Raw genomic sequence first — 13,743 nt, 5'->3', positions numbered from 1 at the left:
CTTGGTGTTTGTTATTCTTCGGTTATTCTGTAATATTTACTCTTCTTTGTACTAGGTTCTACGGAAAACTCTATGGGCACATTTGTTGCAGAGTCGTCACAGCTGCTAACACTTGCTACCATCTCAATATTAGGGAAATTTATTATTGCTTCATAATCTTCTTTCAGTACTCAAAGGTGCAGGGGAGAATTCAGATGTGGATGCTTTTCCAGGCTTTTGAATCACCATTGCAATAATACGATTTTTTCAGAAATTAGCTTTTACTAAATGTAACAAGGAATCTTATAAGCCTGTGTCAGAAAGCTTTCTAAGCTAAAACTTTCCCTGAGTTTAAGACTACTTGCTTTTGTTTTTATTATTACTTCAGTTGTAACAGGTTCTGTGAGTAAAATGCATTCATTAATTTTGATTAAGATTTTATGAAATCTGTCAGCGAAACCAATTTTTTTATCTAGATAATATAGTGCAACAAGTTCTTTGTACTATTCTGTTTAAACTTCAGCTGTTTTCGTCATATCTATTTTTTCTGCTTTCTGTGTTATAATTAAATTTACTGTGTTTTTTAACAGCCTTTTTTGGTCCATGTGTGTTAAAAGATTATTTCATAGTGCCTTTAACACACATACACGCAAACACGTACATGCTATATACATAAACAGATTAAACAGATCCTTCTAGTGAGAAGCCTTAGGGGTCAAAGCACCTCCCACCCATAAGGAAAAACACTAAACCACACCCACACTAGGAATGAAGCTGTAGGCTGAAACTCTTTGAAATCAGTTAAAAAGGGCCGCAAACTGTAAACAAGCTCATCTGAGAGTTCAATGTAATCAAGCGCTGACAGCTTATTTCAGAAATTGATATTTATTTAAAATATTAGATTTTAACAGGTACACACTTTTGCCCAGATCAGATCTGATGAAGCCCAGTATTTATGTATACATCAACAGAATATTGACAAAGCTCAATCATGTCAAAAACGACACACCTTCCAATGATATACACATTCATCAAATTCACACCCATGCAAAAGAATTATTTCTTCAATGATACGATAGCAACAGGAAGACTATTAAACTAACACTAATAATAAGACCAAAAAATAAAACATTACGAATCAAACAATAAGCAGATCGAAATATATCACATAATCTCAACAACAATACAAACACAACTCCTATTTCCTAGCCATCCCTGTAAAAAAATATATGACAAACGATAAAAACTATCATTAGGTCACCAAATAAAGGAAGGACTAGTATGAAGTTACTGATGTTAAGCTTGCTCTAGAAGGACACTATCTATGACCACATCTAAGAAGGGGGTTCTTCTTAATACCCTCCATAGGCACATCTTAAATGAACATTTTAACAGAGCAGTCTGTTTATCTGTATGAAAGACAGGCTATGAACAGAGCAGTTTTACTTAAATAAGTATGGGGAGTGAATTAGAGAACTGGAAGTTGGTAATATTTTAAAAACAAATGATCTTCAAATGTCATGCCGTTGTACCTATTTGCTAGTCATTTCTTGAGTCACTGGTCTATTTTCTACAGAATTTATACTGCTAAGTACAGCATTTCCCCTGTGTCATCATCACCACATTTGCAACCCACCTAACATACCCCTGCTTAAGCATTCTGTAGTAGAAGACTAACGCAGCCCACTCATACTTGAACGCTTTACCCCCTCCTCTTTGTAAATACTGTAAATATAACATGCTCACAGCTGAAAGACTGATGTGTGAAACTCTTTTTATATTGGGTTAATATCCTTTTAGCTTTGAATTCTCTAAACTTACTTATATCTTGCTTAGTTTTATTATATCTGTATGTATCGATCTGTTTGCCTTTATTTTTATATGACTGTATATATATATATATATATATATATATATATATATATATATATATATATATATATATATTTTTTTTGTTTAGTTGCTATTAACCTCAGGCTGGGTCTGAAATGGGTCCACTGAGATCAATGGCTTATCCCAACAAACAAATCGAAAGAAAACAAACAAAATTAAATTAAATTCTCTGTAAATGCAGCAATTACAAAGTTCAACAAGGTAGAAAACATTTTTGGTGCTCACTACTAACTAGTCCCACCAATGCATTGTCTACTTCATGAATATAATTTGATTAACCCCTTCCTTTCCTCACAGAAGAGAATGCCAATACTAACACATGACTGAATTTCAGAAGTCTTGATACGCACACACACACACACACATATATATATATGTTTACAAAACACACTGTAATAACATAAATAACATTTATATCACTTATTTTGATGCCCTTAAAGATGCCTAAAGAGGTAAAATGATGCATGCAGACACTTTTTATGCAAAAGCCAGTTTGTTTCATTTCACTTTACAAATGAAACTACTTCAAAAATTACTTCAGAACATAGAGGTGTAAAGTTACACAGCCATGCTTACAGCATTAATATTAGTGGGTGGGAACGAGGCGTTTATGTTACTTTGGGTTCAAATCCTAATTATGGCGGATTATCATGGGTAAGTAATTGTGAATTAAGTTTTATAATTGCCAAACTGTTAAATTAACTGTTTGACAAAATGCTACCCATCATTTTTTTGCCAAACTGTTAATTTAACAGTTTGTCAATTATATAACTTAATGCGCAATTAATTACCCACCCTAATCCAGCATAATTAGTGCTGGAACCCAAAGTGATGTAACTGCCTCCTTTCCACACACCAATATTAATGTCGTAAACACTGCTGTGTAAGTTTAGACTTTCACATTCAGAAATTACTTTTCAAGTCAATTTATTTGTAAACTGGAATGAATCAACCTTCTGTTTTTGCATAAAAACTGCTTGCATACATAAAAATGCATGCAAACCCTTTTTGTTATGCAAAACCTGAAGGTCGTTTCACGCCTTTAGACAAGATCTTTACAGCAGACCTTTGTGGCAGTGCACCATAAGGTTGCCTGTGTAATAGTAAGTATGGATTATTTTTCTTCTTCTTTCAGCTTTTCCCAGTTAGAAGTCAGCACAGAGGAACAACAGTCAACAGCAGTGGAGTTTTTACAGTGTCAAGTTGCCTGTCTGGTGCCCAACCTTCCACAGAAGGCACACGCTCACACCTAGGGCCAATTTAGAGTGTTCAACCCACCTACAGCGTATCTTTGGGATGTGGGAGGAAACCAGAGCACCCAGGGGAAACCCACACGACTACAGGGGAGACATGCAGACTCCGCACAGAAGGAACCCTATCCGAGAATCGAACCAGAGAACCTCTTGCTGTGAGGAAGTAATGCTAACCGCTGCACCACATGTATGGATTCAGGACTCTGAAAAAACAGATCTTTATTTGGTGGAATAAATCTGATAAATTTATACATTCAGTTATCTTTGTCTTGATCTTTCTATTATACCTTAAAGACCAACTCCATACCCTAAAACTATTTCTGGTTGTTGTCACAATAACTGTTGTGGAAATTGTACCAGCAGTTTGAAATGTTGTTAAAAGCAATAATAGTAGGTACTATGAAGAGGTTTCACTACTAGCTATGGAGTACCAAGCATTCAAAACCCACTGTTTCAAAGTCAGGGATTCAAGTCTCATAGCTTGGGCAGGCTGCTGCTCATCTTGGACTTGAATATAAGTTCAGGCAAGCAGCCTTGGGAGGGGGGGGGGGTAGGAGTATGGAGTGAAAGGGAGGTTTTAGGGTTAGGGTGTGATCAGGGAATTTAGATTTAGGGAGGGGAGTTGGAAATTTAGGATTACAGAGCAGGAAAGCAGTTTTAGGGTTAGACAGTGATTGGGAAGTTTAGGTTTAGGGTGAGAGGTGGTGTTTTAGGTTTATTGAGCAGGAAGAGAGTTTTAGAGCTAGGAAGTGATCAGTGAATTTATGTTTGGGAGGAGAGTTGAAGTTTTAAGTTTAGGCAGTGATCAGAAATTTTAGGGTTAGGTAGAAACAGGGGAAGTTTAGGTTTACGCACTGAGGAGTTGAGTTGGCAACTGGAATGGGATTTTTTTTTAAGTTTAGGCCTTAGGTTTTGCTAGAGCCATGCAGTGTATAGGATATAGTGTTAGGAGTGCTATGTAGGAATGGGAGCTTAGGCTAGTGGGAGTTCAAGCATTTGCTTTTTCGAGCAGGTGTGACGCAAGTTACTAGTATGCAATCACCTGTGGTAGACCCATATGAAGGTACAGCTTGCCTTTAACAAACAGCTTTGCAAATCCTTCTAATTTAGCAGTAATTAGAAAGAGTGATTTCAGTGGCTTGATATTCAAGTAAATTACCCATCACTATTATATCATTAATTTATTATAATCTTATTAATGCTCAACAGGGCAAGATCACTCAACAGAATATCTGTTACAGGTCATTCCAAGGCAAGTACAAATATGACTCGGTCATTGTCCATGGTGGTGTGAATGACCTGAGACGTACCTCCCTGGACTACATGAAAAGAGACATAAAGGAGCTCTCTGAGCATGTAGCCCAGGCCGGTATGACCCTGACCTTGAGTAGCATCTTACCCTCACCAAGAATGATGCCACAATATGAAGACAAGATGATCAATTTCAACAATTGGCTTAAGTACTGGTGTTATTCAAAGGGGATCCAATGCCTGTCAGCTTGGGATGATATGCACGACAAGCCACGATGCTTCACTAGGGACAGCTTGCACCTGTCACCCCTGGGCTTTCGGATATTGGCAAAGGCTCTTGCTACCCCCATAGTGCCTTTTTTAGGCAAGGCTCAAAAGACAAACCCACCTCCATAGGTATCACAAGGGATAAGAAACTAAGAGTAATGCTACTCAACACCAGAAGTCTAAACCTCAAGATGCACACACTCGAAACTCTCCTTAGCATGGAGAACATCGATATCTGTGCAGTAACAGAAACCTGGTTCAGGGCTCCCGAGAGCACCCCAGCACTACCAGGTTATACCTCATACCATGCTTTTCGGCCCCAAAGCTTGGACCGAACCACAAAAGGAGGGGGAGTATCGGTATTCATCAAAGATACCCACACCTCCAGGTTGGTGGCAAAGTACGAAGCATCAGAGACTATCCATGTGCAATTAACAGTGGGTAAAACTGCCTTCCAGTTTATAGCCTGCTACAGACCACCCTCCCAAACCCAGGAACCCCACTCGGCCTTCCTGAGAACACTGGAAAATATGAAGGTCTCTCCAAACACCATTATATTGGGCGACTTCAACTACCCAAACATAGACTGGGAGCATTACTCTAGCTCCAACACCCTAGCCCAAAGGTTCCTAGAATTTATAAACTCAAATGCTATGGAATAACTTGTTACCACTCCCACAAGAGGGGAAAACATACTGGACCTGATCATCACCAACATGGGGACTCTATCCTCCAGACCAGAAGTGTATCCCTCACTGGTAAGATCAGACCATAAACTAATCTCACTGGATATTCACATCCCGACCCCACCCCCTGCCCAGAAAACCACAGTGAAAAACTTCTCTAAAGCAAATTTCACACTCCTCAAAACCGAGGTGGAGTCCTTCAAAGCCCCCGGGCCTGTAGAAAATTCGGCCCAGACTGCAGAATCCTTTATAAACGCATTCTATGAACACCTTCAGGAATGCATGGATCATGCGATCCCAAATAAAACCAAGACCCAATCCTCCAAAGGCAGACGCCCTGTCTGGTGGACCCCAGCCATAAACAAACTATACAATAGAAGGAGGAAGCTACTAAATGATAGAGCAAAATACCAAAAAGGGAAGGCATCACTGATCAGTATTAGCAAAAAACTAAGGGCACTCATAAAATTGTCTAAGGCCAGCTTCGAGAGAAAAATTGCACAGGACACTAAGGATAATCACAAGGCTTTCTTTAGTTATGTTAGGAACCTGGGTGGTAATTCCCAGATATGCTCAGAATTAGTCCAAAATGACATAAAATACACTGAACCCACAGACATTGCCAACATCCTAGCTGACAGGTTCAGCGCAAACTTCTCCCTCCCCACCAAAAGGGCAAATATCTATCCCAGCAGAGTGCTGCCCCTGACATCTCAGATGCTCAGGTAAGAGCCGCCTCTCCAAAGCAAAAAACACAGCATCAATGGGACCAGACGGTGTCCCAGGCTGCGTCCTACATGAACTCCAAGAAGAGCTAAACCCAAACATAAAACTACTGTTCATTCTCAGCCTTACTACAGGATATGTGCCCAAAGAGTGGCGTACAGCAACAGTGGTCCCTCTCCATAAAGGTGGTGCCTCAACGGATCCTGGAAACTATCGCCCCATAAGCCTGACTAGCTTGGTCTGCAAAGCTATGGAAAGGATCATCATGGACCTCATAAATAAATATATTGGGGACCTACAGACACTGGATCCTACCCAGTTCGGCTTTGTTAAACCTGGTTGATTTCTTTGAAACAGTCACCAAGGCCATTGATGAGGGGAAAGTGGTCCATACAGCCTACCTGGACCTCGCAAAAGCCTTCGATACAATACCCCACTCAGGCATTATAGATAAGCTCACCAGCTTAAATATAAACCCCTATGTCACTAGATGGATTGCAAACTGGCTCAAGGACAGAACCCACATGGTTAGAATTGCTGGAGCCATGTCAGACTCCAAACCAGTTACAAGTGGTGTCCCACAAGGCTCAGTCCTGGGACCTCTCTTGTTCGGTATATATTTCTCGGAGGTACAGGCCAACATGGAAGGACTGTGGCTGACCAAGTTCGCAGATGACTGCAAACTGGGCGCCATAATCGACTCTCCAGCCGACAAAAGCATCCTCCAAAAGGGCCTCATAGAAACAGACAACTGGTGCCAGAGCCATGGCCTCAAGCTAAATGCCAAAAAGTGTATAGTCATCCCCTTTGGCAAAAACAAAGTGCCCACAAATTACCACATAGGTGGTAATCCATTAAGTACAGAAGAAGTAATTAAGGACCTGGGGACCCAAGTTGATAGAAATCTCTCATTTGACAACCACATGGCCAAAGTGGTTAGAAAAACATTTTATACAGCCCACCTAATCATGAAGGGATTCACATCTAGATCAGGGGAGGTCATCGTGTCTCTTTACTCATCCCTCATCAGGCCCATAATTGAGTACAATGCCCCTTTTGGGATGTACCTTACCAGACACCTGCAGCAACTGGAAAGACCCCAAAAGTACCTCACCAAGAGGATCAAAGGGCTCAAACAGATGCCATATGCTGCCCGGTTAAAGAAACTCCAGCTCTACTCAGTGGCATACCACCTGTTCAGAGGTGATCTGTACCTGACGTATAAAGCCATGTCCAACCCGGAATTAATGGACATGCTGCACCTCAGAAAATCCAAATCCCATTGAGCTACCCGCTCGAGAGACTTGAACCTCAGCACTGAAATAAATAGGACATGCTGGAGGGACAGATTCATAACCCAGAGGCTCCCTTCACTCTGGAATAAAATCCCAGTCCAGGTTAGGAAGAGTCCCTCATTGACTCTCTTCAAGAGGAATCTTGATGAGTGGATGGGAGATCGTAGGTTTACCCCGGGTATCACTTCTGTGTCACTGTTAGACAGAGGCACAGTATACTAACCTCGAAAAAGGGCATAGCAAAATAAATTTAAAATGGGTGGCGAAAGCCAAACACATTCTCGCTAGGCTTATAAATGCCCTAGGACAGATAGGTTCATGAACCTATAATATATTACAGCTGGTGTGATTTGTAGCTTGTTGCTTATTGCAACATAATCTCCTTTGCACTTCACGTAAAGTAATTGTAATTTCTTCTAAATAAAAAAAACAAATCCCCTAAACATACATGGTTTAGAATGCTCAGCTGACACAGTGTTTTGAGTAGACATTCAACTTTTATAAAACTTTCTTTTTCTGTGCAGAGGAAAAGCTTGAATATTCCTGTGCTGTAGTCTGTATCTCCCTCCATTCTGTTAAGTGTATGAATTCTGGGGTAACTCTGCCTTGGAATAGTATGATTCCCCTCCCCTACTCTTCTCTTGCAGCTACCCTTATTCTGTAGCAGAATTATCGGTGCATTTCTTATTTTATTTGGCCACAATGATATTGGCTGAATGTTCTGTTCTAAACATATATTTTCCCAGGAAGTAAAACTGATAAAAAATATGTACAGATTATAAAAAAATACACGTGTGCTTATACAGAAAACATTGCTGATGACTGACTTTAAACATAAAATATCAAAAATAAACAGTTCAGCCAAAATTGGAACTAGAGTTGTGTCATTGTACATAGTTTTCAAATGATGCATAACTTGTCTGTCAGAAATAGAAACCAATAATATACTGAGATAACGCTGTGAAATCCGAAGTTTCATGTTGTCCTCACTGCTCAATGTGATCATAATCCCACTGATGAGCGTACATCAGGCAGCATGGTGGTGCTGTGTTTAAGATCTCTTTCTTGTAGCTTCAGAGTTCAGTCCTAATCTCTGGCTCCTGTCAGCCTCGAGTATATATGTTCTCCTGGTATCTCCAGTTTCCCCAAGAAATGTGGGGTTGTTTGACTCCTCTCAACTAACCCTATATTTTGCATTCACTATTGTCCTTGTGGCCTTGGTCATGGCTGAAATGGGTTCATGGTGACCAGTTCACTTACCCAGTTAATAAATGCATTTATTACCACATACCCCCACGACATACTTTACGATTACATTAATGTAAACAGTTAATTGAAGAATGAGTCCTAACTTCATGAAATGCTCTCTTCAGGTGTTTTTTAAAGCATTTAATTTAATCTGGGTAGGTACTTACACTTATTAAATAGTTTGTAGAGCACGTTTTAATATTCAGAAAGTCTAATCTGTATGTCACAGTGTTGATGTACCATTATGTGACTGTGTGAAGAGCTTTGCAATCCTGAAGAAACTTGGCTTATCAGCTGCTGCTGCTCAAGAACAAAGGGGGACAACATGGGTTGTTTGGGTATTGTATAATGTTGCCCCCTGGTGGTTGCTGCTACTTCAGATATGGTCCACTGGGAGGAGGACCCTGGGTAGATCCAAGACATAGTGGGGTGATTATCTTCCTCAGGCACAACGGGGACACTTGAGGTTCTGCCAGGACAAGTAGGAATTAATGAGGGGATAAAAGAAATGTTCGTCTACTCCAGACATTTTTTGTGGTTCCATCAATCACCAGGAAAAGAGAAAGGAAAGTGAATGAGCGAGTGCGTGAGTGAATGAGTGATTGCATGCCTGAGTGAATTACATGATATTTATGCCTGGCACTTAAGAGACTCTTCCTGTGCTATTTAATAAACAGCATATCATGGCTGCTCATCTGTTGTCTCAGACATGCCTTAGACCTTTATTATAACTGTCCATGTCATACACTGAAGAATATAGCTGTCCAAGTTTATGCTGCCCAGAAATGGCAGACAACTTGCTGACAAACACATGGACTCGAAGACTTACTTTTAATGAAGTGTTAGGGAGCTTATGCTGATCAGATTTCATTACCTTCACAGGTAAATGAGAGCTTTATTGCATTAATATATTTCATAAAATTAGTCACTGAATATAAGACATCAACATGTTTTTATACTATTAAATCATTTACACACTATTGAGCAACCATCTTCCAGTTAAGTGACAAAACCAGTCATTTAGATATGCACGCTTTTAAGTGGTTAACTGATATGACAGCTCCCAGAACACTGCATTGTACCATACATCACTTCAGCTGATGCATCTATATACTTTTTATAAGACTTCAGTAATGTGTCTGCCACTGTGCCCTTAAGTAATTTGGTAAGGAATAATTTTTTAAACGTTTACACGTGTTTATCACTGTATTTCACTAAGTTCGGCAGTATAGCACAGCTTACTGAAAGAAACAAAGAAAAGCTAATCAACATACTTAGTGTAAACATATGCTTAGATTTTTATGCATTGATTTTCTTACCTAAAGCTTTCATGTAGCCTTCAAAGTTCTCATTGCTTTCCATTTCCCAAGTCCCATTGTAATCAGCAGGCATTGTGTAAGTCAAGAGGCTGACAGCAGGAAAAACACTTCTGTTTGGTGAAAAGGCAAGGAACACAAAGGCCAGCTAGAATCTCTAGAGTTTATAGCATTGTTGACTGGGATGGTTAAAGTTTATGGCACCTGCAATAATGCATTTGATTGGCTTTGTAGCACTAATGAGATACGCTTAAAGAACTCCCTCCTCCCACTAAAGTTGCATAATGATGCATGACAAAGAAAGTGAACCTTAGCATTATGAATACTGGAAAAATGCAGTCGATTAATATAAAAAAGGAAGTGGTTTCTGAAGAAATGCTGATCAGAAATAACACGCATGGATGTTTTTTCTTTTCTTTTTTTACAAAAGCAGCAATGTTTTTGTTAAGCTTGTATTGCTAGCATTTACCATAGTTCAGCATTTTAAACAGGGTAGGTGACAGTGTATTTACTATTTTTTAAGCTCAAACCAGTGAAGTAGTGAAGTATAACTACAGACAAAACAAAAGCTTATTAAAAGTAGCTGCAATACCAGCTGGCAATGAAGAAGAAATCTAAATAGCAAACATGGGAAATGTAATGTATCAAAGTGCGGTATATAAAATATATTATGGAACAAGGAAGATGATATGAAAAGAATGCTCATGGTCAGTCTGACAATAGTTAAAATACAGGAGAAAACAAGAAAAGGTGATGCAGTTATATATGAGGGCGACTAAAGCATTGAGGGAGGTGGCTTAATGATTAAGCTGTATACCAGACTATATCATGAAACTATGCAGAAACAAAGGCGACAGAAATGTTTAAGTGTTGTGATGTACATACTTGTATGCATTGTTGAGTTTAGAGGTAAATATTAGACAGTAAGTTTGCAGGCTTTTACCAGATAATGGTTAAAAGTGAGAACTAAACCCTGTACCTTGTGCCTGTGAGATAAACACCTTAATGGCTATGTTAACTCCCCTCTAATAGTTGGGATTGTTTTATAGGGAAGATAATGCCCATTTAAAGAAGGAATCTTTTGTAGGCAGTGGTGTGCCATCTGAGGCAGAAAAGAAGACATTAATTCACTGGGGAGATTCAAAAAGAATTTGCCTTATGCCACACTGATGTACAATGCGCGCGCGCGTGTGTGTGTGTGTGTGTGTGTGTGTGTGTGTGTGTGTGTGTGTGTGTGCGCGCATGCGTGTGTGTGTGTGTGTGTGTGTGTGTGTGTGTGTGTGTGTGTGTGTGTGTCTGTGCACGAGCATGCATCTTCACATACATACGCATGTGTGTAAGAATGGCACATGCTATGTGGTAGAGCCTCTTCTAAACTTGACCCAGACAAAACAACATTCCAGATTTTCATGGTTAATCTGTGTTTAGGTGCCTAACACCCTGTCTATCTTCAGAACAGTATTCTAATAGTTCAACAGTTTTCTTCTTAAAAGTGATTATCCCACAGGAAGTAAATATTTATTATAGTCTTTCATCTGTGTTATTACAGTGCATGCCAAGCACAACACACTATGAAGAATCTTGTTTTTTTCATTTTGCTTTTACCTTTATGTTGAACATAACTGCATTTGATTATTAATTGATTTATCATTTGACTGACTGATAGTTATTAATTCTGTCACTCTATCTGCTGAACCCTGCTACAGACCAACAAAGATGTGCCTTCCCACTACCAACTATCTGTCCTTACAAATGCATTATCAGAAGTCAGTACCAGCTGACACAGAGGAAGAAAAGGAGGGAGTCTGACGTAACATATTAAGCACGTGTTTTGTGCTGCAATGTGCTTCATCTTCATATCACACAGAGACTCCTAAAAGTTTCTCACTCATTTGGCATAACTGTGGGTCTGACGTCATTACCATGTTATAGTAATGAAGAATTCTAGAGCTGTATGAGCTCCTTCTTTTGGTGGAAGCTCATTAACTTCATTATGTGAGGGGTGGGACATGTGTCATTGTGGTGACAGACCAAAGGTAATTCCATCGCCAGTAAGACTTTTCTACCACATAAAAGAGTGTTTTTTGTTTACATCGGTAATCATGTTGCTGCTCAGCATTCTTAGTTGAGCAATACAGCAGAAGGGAGGGCTGCCTGGTGAGATTGCAGCCACTACACCATCTGTGGGTACATAGTTCTAATCTTACCGGAATCAACTCATATGCAGCTGGTGTTGTGTTTGTGACTCATGTATGATCTTAGATGGGGGATAGTTGCATGGGTACTCCATGCACTACTATGGTGTGTGTACAATGTCTTGCTTCACTGTGCATCACTGTTTGAGAACCACATGGTACTTTTGCTATGCAGTTCTACTATGTGGCAGCATTACTCCTTGGGGCATAACATTCATGAATCCCATCCAAAGTTCCTGGCCCAAAGATTTGGGTGGTGGCCTGGCTTTCTACTACACCTTGTTGGGAAGAATTAACAACTGAAGCTATTCACCTAGACATTTAAGCACAGAAGGATGGGTGATCAGAAGTGTTTCCAGGGGAATGTGTCAGACCAGTTTCAGACCCTAAGTGGAATGATAAAATAAATCTTTCATCACCATGAGATAGATGGCTGAAACTGCTCTCTACCAGTGAGTGACTTGGCTGCTAGTACTACAGCATTCCAAAACAGTGCCCCTTGATGTCTTTTCCAGGCCACTTTTTTGAGCCCATTGTGTCAGTATGGGCATTATCTGGACTAGGTGATTATTTAATTATTTATTTATTTAGTTGCTGGAAAGTTACAACATTTGTTGGAAGGAATTTCAAAAATCACTACAGACAGTAGAATGAAGAACTGCTAAACAGAACATTGACATTGTACATTAGTACTTGGATAAACCAAAGTAATATTAATTATTTTGCTTATAGATGAAAGACATTGGTCAATACAGAATGATGGCAGCCACAGTTAGGAAATATATCTTAATCTGAGAAATGTATAACAAGTAGTAATGACCTTTGGATTATGTTGATGCCAGGTTATGAATTAAAGTGGGAGGAAATAAAGCGTACGTGTGTTTAAGTTCATGTACGTATGTGCATATGCGTGTTTAAGTTCATGTACGTATGTGCATATGCATATTTAAGTTCATGTATGTATGTATGTGCATATGCATGTTTAATTTCATGTACATATGTGCGTACATGTGTTTATGTTCATGTACATATGCACATGTGCATGTTTAAGTTCATGTACATATGTGCATATGCGTGTTTAAGTTCATGTATGTATGTGTATATGCATGTTTAAGTTCATGTATGTATGTGCATGTGCATACTGGCTGGTACTCCACTTACGTAACTGCAGGAATGAGTACAATTCCCTAGATCACAGTCTTGGCTCAGCATATCTCTTAATGTTACATGCATTTGAATGTTACGTTGATCAAATATACAACAAGAAGCGGAGGTGTGTTCCTGTTTTGTTGGCCGTCACTTCCTATGATAGTCCTACTTGCTGTTTGCATTGGTGAAGCCTGCTTGACGAACACCAGGTGGTCCCGTGAGTTGTATTAGTCCACCCATCCATCATATAGGATATGACAGCAGGCAGCAGTCCAGACCTGTACCATTGTGACATCAGTATAACATTATTTTAGATAGATATTTTATGACCTTTATGTATAACCTTATTTCATTGATTAAATGTGATAGTCACCTTGGCTATTTTCCTTAGTGCTTTATTTATTCATAAACTGCTGGAGCCAATCATGGTGGTAATAGTCATTCTGTAATAGCACCCAGGGAATTAATTGGGGGTATATTCAACA

At 39.4% G+C, this 13,743-nt stretch overlaps 1 protein-coding gene across 1 annotated transcript in view; it reads right to left on the bottom strand.

Annotated features, from left to right (window-relative positions):
• Positions 1-10,117, bottom strand: part of RBP2 (retinol binding protein 2) — a 54,225-nt gene extending 44,108 nt beyond the window's left edge. Inside the window, exon 1 of the mRNA XM_044070895.1 lies at positions 9,918-10,117. Within this exon, the coding sequence (XP_043926830.1) occupies positions 9,918-9,990 (73 nt within the window). The 5' untranslated portion in view covers positions 9,991-10,117. The remainder of the gene's footprint in view (positions 1-9,917) is intronic.
• Between the last annotated feature and the right edge of the window lie 3,626 nt (positions 10,118-13,743).

The sequence above is a fragment of the Protopterus annectens genome, chromosome 4.part1 (genome assembly GCF_019279795.1).
Source record: "Protopterus annectens isolate FY-2018-M chromosome 4.part1, PAN1.0, whole genome shotgun sequence".
Lineage (NCBI taxonomy): Eukaryota > Metazoa > Chordata > Ceratodontiformes > Protopteridae > Protopterus > Protopterus annectens.
The sequence above is the reverse complement of the archived record's forward strand: the minus strand, read 5'-3'. Positions and strand labels throughout refer to the sequence as shown.